We start from the raw sequence: 19236 nt of genomic DNA on the forward strand, positions 1-19236 counted from the left end.
TCCAGCACCTCCCTCACTCTCCTTGATCTTTCAAAGATGATGGAGAGTGACTTAGCAATAATGCCTGCCAATTCCCTCAGCATCCACAGGTGCATCCCATCTGGGCCCATAGGTTTATGGGTGTCCACTTTGCCTAAATAATTGCTAACCCAATCCTCTGCAATAAGCAGAAAATCTTCCTCTCTCACAATTTTCTTTCATGTCTGGGTTCTGTAGTTCATGAGGACTAGCCTTAGCAGTAAAGACTGAAGCAAAGAAGGCATTTAGTAGCTCTGCCTTCTCTGAATCCTCTCACCAAGGCACCTGTCCCATTCAGCAGCAGGCCCACACTTTTCATAGTCTTCCTCTTGCTGCTGAGGTACTTGTAGAAGCCCTTCCTGTTATCCCTAGTGTCTCTTGCTCACTCGAATTCCAAATGGGCCTTGGCCTTCCTTTTTGCATCCCTGCATTCTCTGACAATGTTCCTCTATTGTTCCTATGTGGCCTGATCCTTCTTCCACATTGTGTGTCTCTTTCTCCCTTTAAATTTCCCAAGAACTCCTTGCTCATCCACACAAGTCTCCTGCCTCCCCCTTTCTTGACTTCTTCCTTGTAGGAATGCACTGATCTTTTTTTTCTAAGGAAACATCATCAGCTAAAACAAATTACAGCTGGTGCATCCTGATTAAAGTAAAAGGCACTTGGCGTAGCTACACAGCAGGAGTAAAGACTGTTTGGTCCTTTTAGTAAAATTACACATTAGAAAGAAAGGGGAAAAAAAAAGTTTCAAGTGCATGTGCATACACATGCACACACCCCCAGCTAATTAGCTGAATTTAGAAGTGGAGAGCTCTTAAGCTCTGATTCTGCATATACATGATGCATATACATGACACTTAAGGGCTCCTATTTGCCCCTTAAAGGCAAAACCTCTGGCAATTGGCTCCTACCTGGACTGACACCCTTTCAAGCTGAAGCTTACCTCAATGTAAGGGTTTCAGGGCTCCTTGTCTTCATTTGTCTGGGTGACTCTTCACTTTCTTCAGTTAACATATTATCCCCAGGACCTGATTAATCTATTTTAGTCAGCGGTCTGCTTGTGGTTGTTCAGAAATTTAAAATGGAAAAATCTGTAAATGATGAAAGAAATTTAATTTTTTTATTTTTAACTTTTACATTTTTTTTCTAGATGTGAAGTCACTGATAAACTTTTAGAGAGTTAGTATGTAGATGCTTATAAAACCAATGATCCTTCTCTTCTTACTGCTTGCCAAATTGCCTTTGCATAGAAGCAGGGGAGAAGAGACAAATGTTTTATAAATTAACCTCTAGGGACTTTAGCACTGTGTTAGTTTGGTCTGATTTGTTTCTGATGAATCCATGTTATCCATAATTTATCATTTTATTATTTATTTTCCTCTAGGTGCTTAAAAAATAAAGTCTATTAATCATTCTAGCAATTTAATAGGTATTAGGTGTATTGATCTGAAATTCTCTTTCCCTCCTCCCTTCACAGACATCACAAATATTTCACTTTTTCAACCTTCTCCCCCCGCCTCACCTGTGCTCCTGGAGTTCAGGGGCATCATCACCATAGACCATCCAACAGGTCTACTACAGTGCAAGATTTCAGGACTTTTGTGGATCAGGATGGGTCAGGATGCTCATAACAGAAGCTGACATCTCCAGCATCAGACCATCCTGATCATCTAATTTGACCTCCTGTCTAAACCTTTGCTTAATAATAATGACAATTCTTGCTCATTCTTGATCCATTTAGTAATCCAGTTTTTCATTCTCTGTAAAATATGTTCTAAAGAAAATTCAAAGAAAAAAGGAAGGAAAGAAAAGAATAACTAGTATGTTGTGGGGTTTTTTCCCCAAATGTAAAGGAGCTGACAAAATCTTCTTTGCAGTTATAAATAACGCATAGGCAGGCAAGATGCAAGTTGCACATTTCAAATATTTCTTTATATGAAAATCAGATAGTTTAATAGTCCTTTTGCCAAGCAAAGAGTGTTTTTAGATAAAGTACCATAGCTTTTGTTCTCTTGCATTGGGACTGAAAAATCACTGCTTAAGCGTCAGCATCCTGATGCAAAACATAGGGAAGGTGCTTCATGCATCAGCATGATAAAGCAGGAAGCAGTGCCAGTGCTTTCTAGTTAGAGCAATTTAGAAAGCAGTGTTATATTTCCAGCTCAGTTAGCAAAGCTGTGCTTAAAAAGGATGAGTTTATTGGCACAGGCAGGAATAAAACTCCATGCTGTTATCACATCTTTCTACTTCCCTGGCTTAGTTTTTAGGATGGTTTATAATTCAGTCCTTTTAAATATCCATTCCCCAGTTGAATAGGACCCATTAAAAAGAAAGAAAAAAAAATCACATTTTTTTCTTGAATTCAAAATTTCCATGTAACTATATTTGTAAAAAGAGTCCTACCTATTTTACTACAAACATCATATTATGCCTAAAGAATTTGAATTGCATATAAAATAATATATAAAATTATAGAATGGATTCATACCATAGCATGAATTTCTTGCTGTAAGCATGGTAGAGCCATTTTTGTTTAGCTTTCATTTCTTTCTTTTTTTTTCTCCCAAAGAGTTTTTTCCATTGAAAATCTCCCTACAATCTCCCTTGCTCTCCCTGTGACCAAGGTGGTGGTGTCTACTGAGCAGTGCAAAACTCTTGCTTCAAAACTGATCCTTTGTTTGGAAATAGCCTTCAGTTTTCTACAGTCATTTTTGGGCCTGACCCTGTAACCCTATAACGCTTTACTCAGATGAATAATTCCTTTAAGTTGAATGAGGCTACTTTAATAAAGAGAGGAGATAGCATGCAGGATGTCTAGACTGTATCCTGTAAAATTTAAGCACAAAGTATATAGAATTTGATATGTTCACATGCGTTTTATGTTTTTTATAAAGCATTTTTCATAGTCCAAAGTCCATAGTAATGTACTCATTTATTAGAAATACAGCTAGTACCTATTTTAATAAACAGAAAGGGAGAGATTGCATGTAAGAATGTACACTGGAATTTTTAATAATTCTTGTACTGTATTATCTACTGCTCTAACAACACAACAGAACTTCCTATTTCATGTTATTCATCCCGCAGGTGAGAGCTGCATTTCTAAACCTTGGCATATTTTATACATATGTGGAACCTTCAGGGGAAAATTGCCCTTGTTTGAAGATGGGAGGCCATCACTGTCAGTTGTAATTGCTGTGCGTGGACTTGTCATTCTGCTCTTCTCTCCCTCTCAGGCCAAGATGTGAAATCAACCTTAACAGCAAAAAACAGTCACTTAAGAACAAAAGTAGCTGGCCGGCCATGGTATTCCTAATCACCTTTATTCTACAAATAACAAGTGAATGGCTAGTAAATAACTGTGTATTAAAACAATAAATGCTCTTGTTCATTAAAGGATAAATGTATTACAAATTGGTCTTTATCATCTCTATCACAAGAGCTACTTGGAAATTTTTTGAAACCAAAATATCTCATTGGAGTACTCTCATCAGAAAAATTGTCTCACATCCAAGATTAATTTCTGATCAAAAAGAGGAAATACTATTCTAGAACAGCCAAATATCTCAGTGAAACTTCCCATTCCAATGCATGTTTAGCTATTAATAAATAATTAAATTTCCAGTAGTCTATTTTGAGTGCAGATGGTTAAAAGCATTGACCACAGAGCAGCTTCACAGTTAAAGCAGTTGTTTTGATATAGGTCATGATTCAAATCCTTACTCAAAGGACATGACAACATGAATCATTTTTAGTCCAAATAGTACCCAAGTTTATAAAAAACTTTCCTCGCAGTTGCAAACTGCTACTTACTTTGTCTACTTTTCTTTTCCCAAATCCTTGCAGATGTCATGTTTTCTAATGTTCTCAGAGTTCCCTCCAAATTGTTTATAATTTTTGTAGCAGGATGCCTCAGCCTAGACAAGTATTACAGCTGAGGCCTCATCTTGCTGAGAATGCCAGAATAATTACTTCCTGGATCTTTAAGTTTTATGTGCAGTAGCAATTTTATATACGGATTCAGCAAAAAACTTAAGAAATTCAGTTAAAGCTAAGCCTGTATTTCAGTAATTTTCTGAATTTTATCCCAAGTATCTTGCATTATTTAAATATTGTCATAACTGACAATATTTAACAATGAAGCATTATTTACAATAATTGTATATTCCTACTCCAAGGAAAAAACTCTCATAGTCTCAAGTTATCCCTGAAAAAAAAAATCTTCAAGTTTTACCCCAGTTTATGAAACTTAAGTGACTCAGACTGAAAAAATTGAAAGAGATTTTTAAGAATTTAAACTATTTTTTTTTTTTTTAGGAATATCGGTATGTTCTAGTAACAGTAACTAATGTATTTTTAAAAAAATGTAGCTGCCATAGATATACATATAGGTTATATTTCTAATGCAGACTGAGAAATAGGCAAAAAGATCGTTGGTGTCTACTGATGAATGTAGTCTGGCAAATTCCTTTATGCATTCCTTTCCCATGGTTCAACATAATCCAAGCCAAGATGGGCAAAGATTTCTTCCTCACTTCCAGCTTTGAGAAAGATCCCCTGTGAAAGAATTAAAAAAAAAAAATAGTCATCAATAAGGGTGTTAGAAGAAAATTTCAATTGATGTTTCTGCTGTTTAAAAATGAGGTTAAATTCTGACAGTTCTACCCTTACTATCCTCAACCAAATACATTCGTTTCATTGCTATGCTCAAGGAAGACCTTGAAGTGTGAAAAAAAGTTAAAAAATAGTTCTAATATCACAGATCCTTTTGCTACTAATGACTAGCTTACAGCTATTTTGATTTACTTTTTCAACTCTATGTTCATAAGAACTGAAATAAAACTTACATTTCCCTGCCAAGGGGGTAAAAAGTTTGACCTTCTTAAGATAATTGGTTTTACCAAAATTACCATAGTAATGTTCTCTATAGATGCATTCAAGATGATTCCAGGGTTACAGTAGGTGTATGCATCTGGAATGCATCTTAAGTAAGTTTTTCTCTGTCTTAGAAAATCACTTCTGTCCCTGAAATAACGGGGATTTACAACGGTTGTGCGTCAACTGTACTCCACGAGAAGCTCCCCCCATGAAACTGAGTCTTTCACACTGTGGTCAATGGCATTGCATTAAGACCCACAAAAAAGTCAAGAATTCCAAGTACTGATGAACATCGTTTGGATTAGATGTTTTTCACTAGAGTGTGTAGTAAAAGTGCTTAGCAAGGTATATGAAGTTCTTTCCACAAACCCTGAATAAAATCATTTCCATATGTAAACATGTTATATCAGAAATATGAGGGAAAATATCTGGTGCATTGTTTAAGGGACAAACATGATGAGGCTTTTGACTTCCATAACTGCAGAGTAGAAGTTGTTTTGGGGTTTTTTTGCCCCCCCCCCCCTTTTTTTTTTTTTTAAAGATATTTTGTCCTTCTGCGTGAAGTTCTCAGTGTATCAATGTTTAGCCTACCACATACTGCTAGAGCATGAAAAACTGAAAATAATCATATAGCCATAATGAATTTCTGGTTCAAAATATTGTTTGTAAACTTACTGTTAAAGCATAAAAAATTACACTTTTTATTTCTAGGAAGCTTAAATGACAAACTAAGGAATAAAAATTACCTACAGAAAACTCACTAGAGGAAATTACAAATCCTTTGTCATATAGAAAGGATGAGAAAATTGGTAGAAGAGAAAAATCAAACAGGGCAAAAAGCAAAAAAAGAAAAAGCAAAAGGCAAAAAAGGGGCCAAAAAGGGGAGAGAAAAAAATAAATAAAAAATAACACTGTCCTTTAAGTGACATTACCAGACATATTTCTTCCCTAAAGCATGTTCTGGGAAGACAGGATTTTATTTTTTATTATTTATTTTTAATTGGTTTAAAACTATTATTATGAAAAAGGCAGGCAATCCATACATAAATTAGCGCAGGAAAAGAAAAAAGAACTAGAACAGGAAAAAAGATCTTACGCCTGTAGATGTATGTTATAGATGCTATTTAACAGAAGCACTTCATATCTCTAAATTGCATCCCATATTTTTGGTTCTGTCACTTTATATGTTTCTGCAAGCAAAACTTATTTCATTTGCTTGACAGGGAAAATTTCTAATACAAAGTAGCTGATGCTGAATACCATTCAATATCTACAAACCACATTTCTAAATGAATCTGTAGCTGATATCTGCCAACTGCTTTGGTAATGTTAAGTGTTATTAATGTTAATCGTAACCTATTATTTTGCCTCTTTGTCAATCTATGCAGAGCTTATACAGTGATGTGAATTTGATTATTGCTTTCAGTACTGTTCTTTCTTCCTTTTCCTCTTTGTTTTTTCTTTTGCTCAGGAGAAGTAAATAATGAACTGCCTGCCCAGGTGTGAAATTTTTGCAGCTTCTTACTGATATTCAAAGAGTTAAGACATGCCCAATCAATATCAAGCAAACTTTAAAAAAAATACTCTGAAGCAGCTGGTGTCACTCTACTCTTTTCCCATTTAATTAATTCTACTGTTTCAATGGGTTAAAATAGTATATTTGTGGTTATAAACATGACCATGAACTACACAACGTAGAATAGCTGCCATCCAAATCTTTTCCGATGTGAACTGCTACCTCTTATTTTCATTCGTATGTTAACAATCAATATTTGATTGTTCTTTTGATAATACGGAACCAGAGAGAGAAGACACAGAGCTAGCACTAGGTGAGCTTCTCATAACTAGCGCTGCCAAAGGTCAAACAGCTGGGGCACTGCTTCTGTTGTTTGGTTTCCCTTCACATTTTACTGCAGAGAAACCAGCTAAAGAAAACTACTTGATCAAGAGAGTAGATTTCAACTTTTAGATGTATAGATCGAGATAGGCTAAGAGTGCATCTTTCTTTTGAGGGCCAAATACTGACTTTAATGATTTTGTATATAGATATATGTGTGTCTGTATGTATGTATATATATCTATATATATAATTTAAATGAAAAATTGAAAGCACTGAGGAATTTCCCGAACCTCTACCCTTCCTCCATTTTGATAGAGCCTCTTTAACTTACATAGGTTAAACTTACACATCAAGACAGGAAACTTTAGTATTCCCTTAATATTTGGTTATCAATTTGTCATATAAAGATATGGAAGACATCCCTCCAAAATATGAGATTACTGGAAATACCTGTGTAGAAATTCTTAATTTTCACATGAAACAACAGATCCTCCCATTCTATGAAAATTTAGGCCACAGGATCGTCCAGTTGATTGAACCACCTGTATTTTCCGTGCACCTAGACAATTCTTTAAGCCGCTAAAATGAAATTGTGCAGCTTACACACTCAGCCCACACTTGCCCCTGTTGGGGCCATCCATCTCGCTTTCCACTGCTGAGTAACATATTGCAACTGACCAATAGTTTAAATAAGACTCAGCCGCTGTGGCATTTTATTACCTATATTTCCCCATCTCAGCTTGCGTTTATGAAATTAGCCTTTGAAAGCAGGTAACCCAAAATAGTAATCAGCAGGACCATGTACACAACATTAGTGAGGAAAGTGAATTTAGTGCTTCTGAACCAGCATCTGCTGGAAAGCAAACCCCAAGTTGGTACAAGGTATCAGCAGTATTATGTGTGCACTCCTCAATTTTGAAGGTGCGACATATGGTGGAAATTTCAGTCATTCAATTCTTTATTTAAACCCTTGTTGTCCTTTGTATTAGCCAAGAAGCCAACTCTATCTATGGAGTTTCCTCTGTCATTGCTGGTTTAACTCTACTTAATTTTTTACATACACACACACACACTTACATTATTTGAGAGTTCATTTTTGAATAAGTCATAGAAAATCAAGCCCTTTCAAAGTCCAAAAGATTTCATTCTACTTTTCATACCCTTTTCATAGAGCAAATATCTTTGTTTCTGTAGAACAGGAACTCAGAGAGGATGCAGTCATACCCCAGTGGATTTCATTATCCTTTGGAAACCTATGGCATGGTGGACGAGGCAAACCTCCTCCTTTTGCAAGAAACCCTGAAGGCCGTAATCATTAAGGTCCCTCTGGAATCTTTCTGGCATACTGTTTCATCAAATAAAACAGGAGTGAGAGAAATATATACAGAGTATTGCCAACAATATTTTCTTAACAAATTAGAAAGGCAGTTTTTGATAAGGCTTGGCCTCTGGACAGGTTTTGGGGCATGCCATTAATTTACCATATATGCCATATAATTTACTGTAACTTTTCATTTTTATGCCAGTAATGTTACATAGTTTAAAATGCCAGCCTCTTACATAGGATAGTTTGTGATTTTCTCATTTAAATGTGGTCTGCTCTCACTATTTTTTATGTGAACTACGGCATGTGACATCTATCTGCATTAGCTTAATCACCTTACTATTTGCTTCTCATTCATAAATTATTAAAATGGAGCTATAAGTAGCAGGATGATAATTTGTAATATATTCACTATACTGAATGATAAATATGAAGCAGATTAAACCCCCATCCCTTTACATGTCTGGAATTATCACAGTGGCGGTAAGCATGACAATGACAAATAAACAAAGGAAGAAAAGAGGACAGACTGTCATTTGAAAAACTGGAACGTAACTGTCCATTGTGCTTGGCCACAGTCCATTTTAAAAATCTGTTTTGTCAGTAAAGTCAAGTCTAGATGAAAGCTGGTAACAGCAGCATTTGCTTAATAAACCACAGTTAAAGATACTACAGTGCATTTAAATGTTATCTTACACATCTATTTGTGTAAGATAGAAGTGCCCAGTGCATTAAAGATTTTTTTTTAAAAAAATCTTTTTAGGAATAATGCAGAGATGATGCTACTTATGTTGCTTGCAGTATCTTCCAAGATGTGAAATCACATCTCTAGATATGAAAAGCCAGTGGAGCAGTGTACACACACCAGCTTACTGAATATGCTGACAGAGGTTTATTACATTAAAAGTGAAAAGATGCTGTTTCTCCAAATATCTGAAGCTTATGGAAAGATACAAATAGCTGCAAATGATTTTATCATTATCTACAATTCTCATATAAAAGCAGTGGTGCTGTTTGAACAGAAGCAGAGTCCTTATTTGGAATAAATCAGTGTCCTAAAAAAGCCCTGAAGGCTGGCTACAGCATCACTGCCTTGCTAGCAGCTTTAGTCCCACCTGCTTCTCCAGGATAACTTTTGTTACCATATCAAGATAAAACAACAACAAAAAATACTCCAGTCACCAGCCAAAAAGTGTGCCTAGAACAGAATTTAATAAAAAGAAGGGATGGGGAGGAAGCTATATCTAGCTAAACTTTTTTTTCAAATCTTAATAAAGTCTTGAAATTCATTGGATAAGAATACTTTAAAAAGCTACCTGATTTTTGTTTCATCTTAATGGATTTCTGCAAAAACCTTTCCAAGAGTAAGGTGCAGATGGTGACCTGCTGACTTGGCAAAAATAGCTGCTGCAGAAAAGGTGAGGAAGGATGTTGCAAATCTACAGTATTTCAATCGCTTTCTGTTCAAAAATAGGAAATCTCTTTTTGCTGGTAAGCTCTGCACCCCACCTTCCCCACAGCGGAAGTGATGGCTGCCTGCACATTAGCTTGTGCATCGCTAACTGATCCAGCCAGTGGCCCTGCAGGATATTATCCACACGGTTAAAATAAATCTAGCATGAGAAGCAACAGCTTTCAAAGAAAAGAAACATTTTGTTCAGGTTGCCATGTGCTTGCATCAGGAATTTTCTAGGCTAATGGTGAGCAGTACTTGATTAATCTGATCTTTAATACAACAGATGTTAGTGAAAGCTAGCCTCTCTCAAGCATATCTTTTTCCAGTCTCGCCTGAATATCCATCTCCCTCCCATTTTCTATACCCTCCTATGCATAATCATTGAGTATCACCCCAACCAGAAACTACAATTTTAGTTTATATGCCAAAAACAATCCGTATGGTACCACATGCATTTTTTTTTTTTTTACAAAAAAATCACTAACCAGAGCCCAATCCTATTATTGATACTTAAAAATTCTTGACTTCAGTAGCTGAATTTGGAAATTTGGCTGTTTGACCATAGTGGCAGAGCTCTGTGAGCCTGCTCAAGGTCTGCATGTTTATGCACTTGCAGGAAAGGGTGATGCCCCTGCAGGAGCATCTCCCTCAGCCGTGCGAAACCATCGTGCTCTGGGACACAGCCTACCGATAGCATCATCACCAACTCCCCTCCTGTTTTACTGACAGGTATTACCCCAGATGAAGGTAAACTTTGCACAGTGCTCAGATAGGCAAATATTTAGCAAATACAGATTTACTCCAGTTATAGCCCCAGAATTATATAACACAACTGTAGAGAAAGAATTACAGCAGACCCGTAAGTTCCTGCAACACGCTGAGCAGTATGAGCCTGAACACCTTCAATCTACAAGGAAAGTACAAGAATACAGTGTATTATCAATCCATAAAATGGTGGTTACTTCTTTGAAATCATTAGCTCATTCATTAAGGTAGACAGGATGGTAACAAGGAGCATGGTAATTAGTAACTTTCACAGCTAGCTAAATGATTTTCCCATTACAGAAGACAACATCAAGAAAAGAAAACAAAACATAAGCAAAACAATTTCCAGAGAAAAATGTGCACCATTCTCTCATTGCATAAGGGGTATTAAATCATCATATTCAGTGATTATGCTGTATAGTATGAACCTTGTCAGGAAGTAAAATGGAAAAAAAAAATCAAGCTTCTCATTGCTCCTGATATTCCTGCAACTAACCAGCTGTCTTACTCCATCAGTAGTAAGGGAGACATTATTCTCAGATTAAGGTACTGCTTAATGAGAAGAGGAGACAGAATCAGACCCTAAGGAATCATTCAATAATTACACACTAATATCTTTTACACTGAATAGTATTTATCTTTATTGTGATCAACACATTTTTTACATTTTCTTTACATCTGAGCATCTTCCATTACTTCCCTAGGCAATATAACTAACAACCATCAGGTGTTTTTCCTTTCATCTTTTTTTCCAATCCTTTCCTATTTGTTTTTGGAGAGGTTTTGTTCAGAGACTGAGTGTTGGCTATTTTTGCTTTGCTTATAATTAGGCATTTTTCTAAATATTTATGCTGTGTTTATGAATGGGACTATCAACAGTACAATTTCATGATAATTATAGACCATAAATCTTGAAGTATTAATTGGGCTGGCAATGTGAAGGATTTCATCAAGTTCAACAATAATGTTCCATGACACTGTGTATACGCTGTGCACCTTCTCTCTGATGATATCATATGGGCTTTCAGCAGCAAATAATTTGAAGTGCCTCTGACATTTAACTATGCTCCAAATGTAAATTTTATGTTTAACTGGTATTTTCTGTAGTAATATGCACATTACCATGCCTGCTTTAATCAGGCCCTAATCCAGCTACAAATAAGATGACAAATAAGTCAGAGGAAAAAACGAGTCTTTGAAATGACATTATAACAAACTGTGATTGAAAAACAGTATTACAAGCATTAGACATTGACTCAATACCCCCAGGCAAAATCACGTGTAATGATATTGATGCAAAATAGTGCAGTGGAATTTATTCTAGTAATTCTGGGCATGAATAAATTTTGAATGTAATAGAAACCAGAATCATAAATTCTCATTCCATTTTACGACTGACATGTCCTGTGCTTTTAATCAAAACTGCCACAGTTGAATATTTCACTCTGTAACAATTCTATAAACTTTAGTTATTTTTCATTTTAAATTTCTGAATAACCCCAAATTGATTCACTGAGTAAAACAGATTTATCATATGAGAATATCCTAGGCATCTATCCTAACAAAACATCTTCATGGTTAAGGCAATCCTTTGCCTTCCTACATAAAATCAAAGTTTTTTTCCAAGTAGCTTTGATGAAGGAGAAACAGAGGGACCAGTGCTGAAGACCTGTCATTTGGTACTTTGGAAAATAAAACATTAAATAACATCAATATTATTTTTTGCGTTAACTGAAGACATTTTCTTTTCATTTGATAAAGTTAATCTGTAAATCCAAAATAGAACAGTTCTCCATATAAAATGAGTGATGCATAGTTGCTTTATCACAAGACATTAAAATAGCTATATATCTATCTCCCCTCACAATTTTAACAATTACATATATTCTGCAGTAAATAAAGATAATAGTATGTTACCATTCAGAATACAAGAAAATGTTTTTAGGTTTGGGAGCACAAAGGGAAGTGGAACCTGGAACTTCGTATCTGACAGCAAGGCTAAGTTTCAACATATTAAGTAACAAAGCCATGTACACAAAGAACAGAGCTTCCTTGCAAATACTGGGTTTTTTTGCCCCTGTAGTTCTCTGACAGTCTGCATCCTATCATGAAGACACTGAAATGATTAACTGGACTACTTGCTTTTCAAGGTTAGCTACATTTCTGTTTTGCTTGAAAACTATGATATTTACAGTGGCTTTACCTTGTTAAATACTATTTTTCTGGCTCATTGTATTTGTCCTTATAAAGCTTCAAAGGAATGACTGAAACAAGAAAAATGCACAGCACCCCAGATCTTATGAAGCACAGTTGAGCGTAACTCATATAGGGTTATTATAAACAAAATATAAACAATTTCTTCAAAAGAACATTATTAAAATTGCAAAGTGAAAGGCTTGCAATTTAAGAAATCCCAGAATGTGGTGACCCTGCGTGTGCAGGGAGGTTGGACTAGATGACCTCCAGAGGTCCCTTCCAACCTTAAGCATTCTATGATTCTATGATTCTATGTGGTTGATTGCATTTTAACCTTAACACAGTTTTCTAACGTATATGCATTGAGACACAGAGTTCTTGTTCTCCAAAGGAATCCTGCTGTCTTCACTTTTTGTAACATATTTAATCTTTTTACTAGGCAGGCAATATATTGTGTCACAATTATTCCTGGGAATCTTGGGCTGCTGATTAATGTGGGACCAACCCTCTCTTCTTTGCATTTTGGTATTGACTCTAGCCATGGTCTCACCTCAGATTTCCTCATGCAACTTCAGGATCTACCAGGCCACATCCAGATCAAACCAAGATAAACTCAGTTTACTTGGTTAATTTGGGTTAATCAAAAGTTTACCCAATCTTTGCTCCCAGCTTAGAGCATTAGCCTGATGAATTCAATTTTTTTAGACTACCAAGCTTCCTATGCTACCGTGTAGGACTACCATAGTCTTTTGCCTGCCTCTCTTCACATCACTCCTTGCTGAATGAACCCAGTTTGTTCTCCGCCCTGCAACTGCTCCTCATTCCCCACTGCTTTGTGCAGCCTCTCCTGAGCTCTGCTCTCCCTCCTCCAGCCCAACTTCCATTCTCACTCCCACTCTATATCCCATTTCTCTCTCTGCCCCTTCACACCTACATTTTCCAGCTTTCTCTCTACCCAGCTTCTTCTTACTTGGTTCCTCTCTTTGAACAGAAAATGTGAGGTTACATTGCCCCACATGCAATAACATTCCTGGAAACAGGTGAAATTAATAACTTGAAAATGTTTTGCTCAGTGCTACTCTGGAAACTAAAGTAGTCAAAATATCTTCCATCTGCACATATTTATACATTTTAAGAGCTTTCTCTTTTCACTAGCAATCTAGGTTTCACTGAATACACCATGCAAAGGAAACAGCATTCAGGCATATTTATCTTTGCGTTAGGTGTTCAGGTTGCTATTACAAAGGGATTAAATTTAGATAAATATATACATGAATTACAGGCTTTGTAAAAATGACCTATCATAAGTGATTTGTAAGACATTTAAACTACTAAGAGAACACTAGGGAGAAGCACACTTTGGAAGAAAATGCACAATCATTTTTTATTTATCAAGGGTAAAAAGTAGATTAGTTTAATTCTTAATTATTAAAAACAGACCAGGTGCAAAAAGAACAAATCCCCCAAATCCCATATTCAATTGCCACTTTGCTGAGAGAGATAAAAGAACTGGAAAGAAAATGAAAGCGTGTTCATCTGTTTACAGTGACTCAGTATTTAGCTGGAGTAATGATTATGTGAAGAACTCTGATCACATAGGAAATCAATATCATAAACTTTGGATCTTTATGTTTACTTTAGTTTTAATCGAGTCATTATTGCAGCCATCTAAAGCAAACTCTGCAGCTGCAGCATGTTTAATTCATCAAGATGTTCAAGGCTGTCTCACTGTTATAACTTCATAATTTTAGAGCAGCATCTGCCAAAATAGGACTATAGTTTTTAAAGAGGACTACAGTTTTTAAAGAATCTTTAAAACTGTCTCCTTTACTCTGCAAAGTAAATTTCTGCAGTTATCATCTTTCAGTGAATGACTCTGGAATAAACATGCTCAGATGATACAAAAAACGTAATTTTGAGACTATAGCTATTAAACACACGGTTAAACACACATAGGAATACTACACGTCTTTATGTAATAAAATGAAGGCATGGAGTCATAGCCAGCTCTTCTTCCCTGGGATGTGTGTTTTTGAGAAGTCACATATTGGGTAAAGACACGATGCATGGAAAACAAAACTGGCTTTTTATCACGGGACCTGTTCGCAAAGGAGGAGGGAGGGCAGGTGACAACCCAGCCAACTGCAATCTCCCTGGCTTCCTCAGGGCAGCTTCTCTCCTGTACTATCCCAAGTCCTGCACAGCTATGGCTTTCCTTGCAGTTACATTAACTGTGGATTACACCTTTGTGTATGAATGTACTAACAAATCCAACACAAGAACTAACTTTTCCCAGCAGCACAGTCGCTATCATTACAGCCTATTAGTCCCTGAAGTTATTCAATCTATCTAGACTGCTACTATACTGCACCATATTTTGTTGTCCTTGTCTATATTTTATTGATGACTTGCTGCCTACACTCCTTTTCCCTAAATCCACTACATTTCAAAAATCGTATTAGTGAGTCTTTGCTTTTGTTTCATTCCCATTCTTGTCATATAACTTGTACCTGACTACAACAGATTGGTTGCCTTTTATTCCAAATAGTGAGGATTTTTTCCTTTTCAGTTTTTACTTCCTCATCACTATAGTTGCCTACTTGATTTGGCTTGGATTTGTGTTGACAGCACCTACACAGAGCCCATTCTTCTGCTCTGCTGCAGTGCCCTCACCTCCTGACAGGCAGGTCCCTCATTACAGGGACTCACGGCCTGCTGTTCAAAGAGGACAACTGTGTTCCAACTTTTCCATAGAATGGAAAATGAAGAACTAAAATAACAGGCTGATTTACCATGTATTTTCAAGCACTTAGTTTTCCAGTTTTTGTTTAAAAAGAAAAACAAAATGAAAAAGTTAAACATAGGGCACCAGAGAATATTGTAAAAAGTACGGACTGCATTTATATTAAGTTTTCCACTCTTTGGGCACTGGAGCACAACTTCTCCAGTTTTGTGGTCGCTTCTGATTCTACCCACTAGCTCAATAACAGGGAAAGCAGCGCGCATAGTTCTTGCTCTATAACTGTATCTAAGCTCTACCTTCATTAACTCACTCCACAAGAGATAAATCCTCCCCAGTCCAGCAGACCAGGGCGATGCTGCCTGGTAGTAGAGCTTGAAACTGTGGCAGTGCAGCACGCAGGGAGAAAAGACAGAGAATTTATCACATCCCAGCTCTTCTAGCTTCTCTCTGCTCCAGGTCTCATTACAGAGTGATTGCTTGCAGGAATAAGTAAATAATCTGTTTGATCAAATACTTTCTGGTTACTTCTGCTCTTTACACTCTTTCAGAATTTATTCTATTAGAACTACACCGTCTTTTGTCTTCTTTGGACATCTTTTATATGTAGATGGATTATACTCATTGCATTTTTGTGGCTAAGACAACCTTTAAACCTCTACCAGCAGATTAGGATAAAGTGTGCATTTATGCAACAAATTCAAACAGATCTTTAAGGTGAAAACATTCTTCCCAAACTAGTTTTGTCCTGTCACAAACAGTAAGAATAGCTCGGTTGTACAGAAAGCCAGCCAAAAACAGTAGTAACAAATCCTGGGCCAGTATGGGCCCTCTGGGGACCTTAATGTATTCTCCAGTTTTTAGTTTTTGCTAAGTTTTATTTGGGCTAGTTAGCTTGAAGCAAACTTCAAAATGTTTATCTAGGCTACAATCACATCTACATTTGGCTTTGCAGATATATGAAAATTAAAACAGGGCAAGCCTTTCTTCAAGACTTTTACCTCTCATATTTATGGTAATTTCTGTAAGAAAACTAAATATACTCAAAAAAATGTTGTCAGGGTAGGATTTTACTGGCTTTGTTGCAACTGCAGGGCTATTAATATTTTGCAAAGCTGGATCCTTTTAAGAAATTTTCAGGGGATCTTTTGAATTTGCTATTGACAATAGTTATGTAAACCTCCTCTCAAGCTATTGAACAATAACAAAAAAAAAGGCATTTAATTCCATTCAAGTTCACACAAAGGTTTTTAAATGCAAAACTGTCATCAATCATATACAGTCTTCTGCATATAGTATCATATTTTTTCCAATATTTCTCTAACAATAGAAAACATTATTGCAGCTATTTCACATCTTAAATTTTCATAGGACAAAAGACTAATAACTGCTTTCTACTCCAGTGACTTTTCAAAATAACTTTGAGCTTGTAACTTTATCTTTACAAAAACTCAGCAAGCTACAATGCTAGTGTAAGAACATTCATATGCTAATAATTTAATCAATTTATTATACACTAGGAACACCAGCTGCTTTTTTTTTTTATTACAGAAAAGTAATGCTAATTATTTACATCACTTTATTTCACTATCTTGAATGGATGAAAGTAATAATTGCAGTTAAAAGTGATTTTTGGAAACATTATTGTGAAAAATATATGTATTTATGCAAAAAAAAAAAAATACTACAACATAAACCTAGTCCTCAGCTCCCATAATCTGGCAGTGAAGGTCAGCTAGTGGTTAGCAAGCTGAAGTAAAGAGATACTCCCTACAAGGCCATGATCCATCTGAGGAGTTGTTCTACACATCATTCCCCAAATTCTCCCTTCACAAAACAGAACAGATAGAGAACTACCTGTAGCATCTTATTTCTTCTATCCCATCCTTCCTCTTACCCCACATCTCCACATCATCCCTGGTGTACTCAAAAGATAACGATTTGAGGACATGTATCATTAAGAACTTCTGTCACCAACAATCAAAACCCTACTATGTAGAGACTGTCTCATGAAATGGAAAATGATTGCAGACTTCTGCCAGGCTGAGAAGTCACTCTGAGAAACCGCTGTACAGCAAGTAATGTCAAGAACATTAAATACACCTTGAATATGAGAGCCATAAAAAATTGCATCACAGCTGCAATTGGGCAAATGTGAGAAGTACAGAGGAGAAATAGTAAACATTATTCTTTTCTATAGTTGCAAGGAATAGCTTCCAGCAAAAATCCGGAACAGACAAAAAGCAGTTTACTTTCTGAGAGTGGGTTCTGAAGTCTTTAGCAATGATAGTATTTTTCGACCAGTTTTGGTAAGGGAGGTTAACTATGAAGCAGTAGTTAAAATAGTTGAGAAATACTGTCTTTCATAAAAGCCAATTTATCAAGGGTGAAAGTGGTGGGGTTTGGGAGTTTGCACAACAGAGATCTTTCAAAAAATTCTTTTGTACTTGTGAAGTTTGTGGAAAAATTTATTCCTCATGCTCATCTCTACACAAAAATAGGAAATGTGGTTTCTGCTGGCTGAAGAACAACTGGATTGCAAGTTCTTAGGATTCCTAGAAAGACAATTCTAAGGAACAATATTTCTACTTAAGATGAGTACAACCCCACAAAGAATGTGCCAGTGCTTTGTGAACCAAACTGCTCAGCAAAACAGTAAAACTCAAAAAATCTGTTTTTGTGGGCTTTTTTAGTATCTTCCTACTCGAACATGAGTGTTCCTTGAAATTGGTTCAATTATCAAAATGCTGCCCTGCAGGGAAAAAAAAGAAAAAGAAAGAAAGAAAAAGTATTCCCGTAGAATTAAGCTTACCAAGCTTTTTAAGGTTTTAAAAACGTAAGTCTATTTGGGCTTCTGCTGGATGCCTTTCTTCTCACCAACCTACCTGAGAGACTACTGGGAGCCTGAGATCAAATAAGTCCTTTTAATTACATCAAAGCCTACCTCCCCAAGTTTATTAGCTCCATAATCCTGGAGCAACCAGGCAAGCTGACTGCCCGATAGCCTGAGGCCCCAAGAGCTGTCTGATCTTTGAAGATTTGTAACAGTTTGGCATGTGAATTGTTTCTAGCACCAAGATTCCAAGAGCATTTCCTCTTACAGAAAATATCATCATTTGGACTTTCTCTATGACAAGCAAAGAAGAAAAAAAGTGAATTTTGAATTATCAGAATTCTTCATTAAGCATTTGCTCTGTCTCCTACTTAGAGGGAAAGGCAAAATGCCCAAAACCTTCATTAAACTCAACTAGTTTTTGTCAGAGTGGATATTGACTTATCCTTACCAAACATGTGCATTGTGGGAATTAGATTTTCTGTTGAGAAGTGGGATCAGAGAAGGTTAAGTGGTTCTATTAAAACTAGAGAGAAAAAAATGGTGTATCTGGGACTAAAGCTGCAGGCTAACACTCAAAGCTCTGGAGCTTCCTACTGCCTTCTGCCTTACTACAACTGTTTATGCCCTCTTTAGCTCACACAGCTGTCACCATGTGTCAAAATGCTTTTTCCTTCTCACGTTGCTTTTTTTGAAAGCTATATCAGGCTTAAAAGGTGGATCAGAAAACCTACAAGGAACAGGAAAACCTGAGAATCGTTTGAATATGCCCTCCAATGTCACATATTTCAAATATGCCCTCGGATGTCACATATCTGAAACAGATACGTGATCTTTTGGCTAGCTATGATCACGGCAGCCAACCAACCTGACACAGTGCACTCTTACAAACAGATCTGAGAAAAGGCAGGTCCCCTCTGGCCAAGAGGGGATTTACTGCAGAGTAAGAAAAGGCAAAAATCATGTAGATCATCTCAAGACATTATTTTCAATTTGCATATAAATGCTTTCCCCACAGATTCAGAGCTATTCTTGAATGCTTTCTTTCTTGAGCCAAAAATACCAGCAGTATGCATAAGGTTTTACACATAAAATGCACAGCCAAACCGCTTTGAAATTTATGACATTTCTGCGTCTTGGGCATTTCAGAGCTTGGGCAGTGCACAGAACTGAGGACTCAAACTGT

General features: G+C 36.4%; 1 protein-coding gene across 1 annotated transcript in view; it reads right to left on the bottom strand.

The window, feature by feature from the left end:
- Positions 1-4381: 4381 nt before the first annotated feature.
- DNTT (DNA nucleotidylexotransferase) overlaps positions 4382-19236 on the bottom strand; it is a 79592-nt gene continuing 64737 nt past the window's right edge. Inside the window, exon 11 of the mRNA XM_088528776.1 lies at positions 4382-4575. Coding sequence (XP_088384902.1) covers positions 4489-4575 — 87 coding nt within the window. The 3' untranslated portion in view covers positions 4382-4488. The remainder of the gene's footprint in view (positions 4576-19236) is intronic.

Source organism: Tinamus guttatus, unplaced genomic scaffold (assembly GCF_059628265.1).
Source record: "Tinamus guttatus ecotype Peru unplaced genomic scaffold, ASM5962826v1 Tinamus_guttatus_pri_ptg000314l, whole genome shotgun sequence".
Lineage (NCBI taxonomy): Eukaryota > Metazoa > Chordata > Aves > Tinamiformes > Tinamidae > Tinamus > Tinamus guttatus.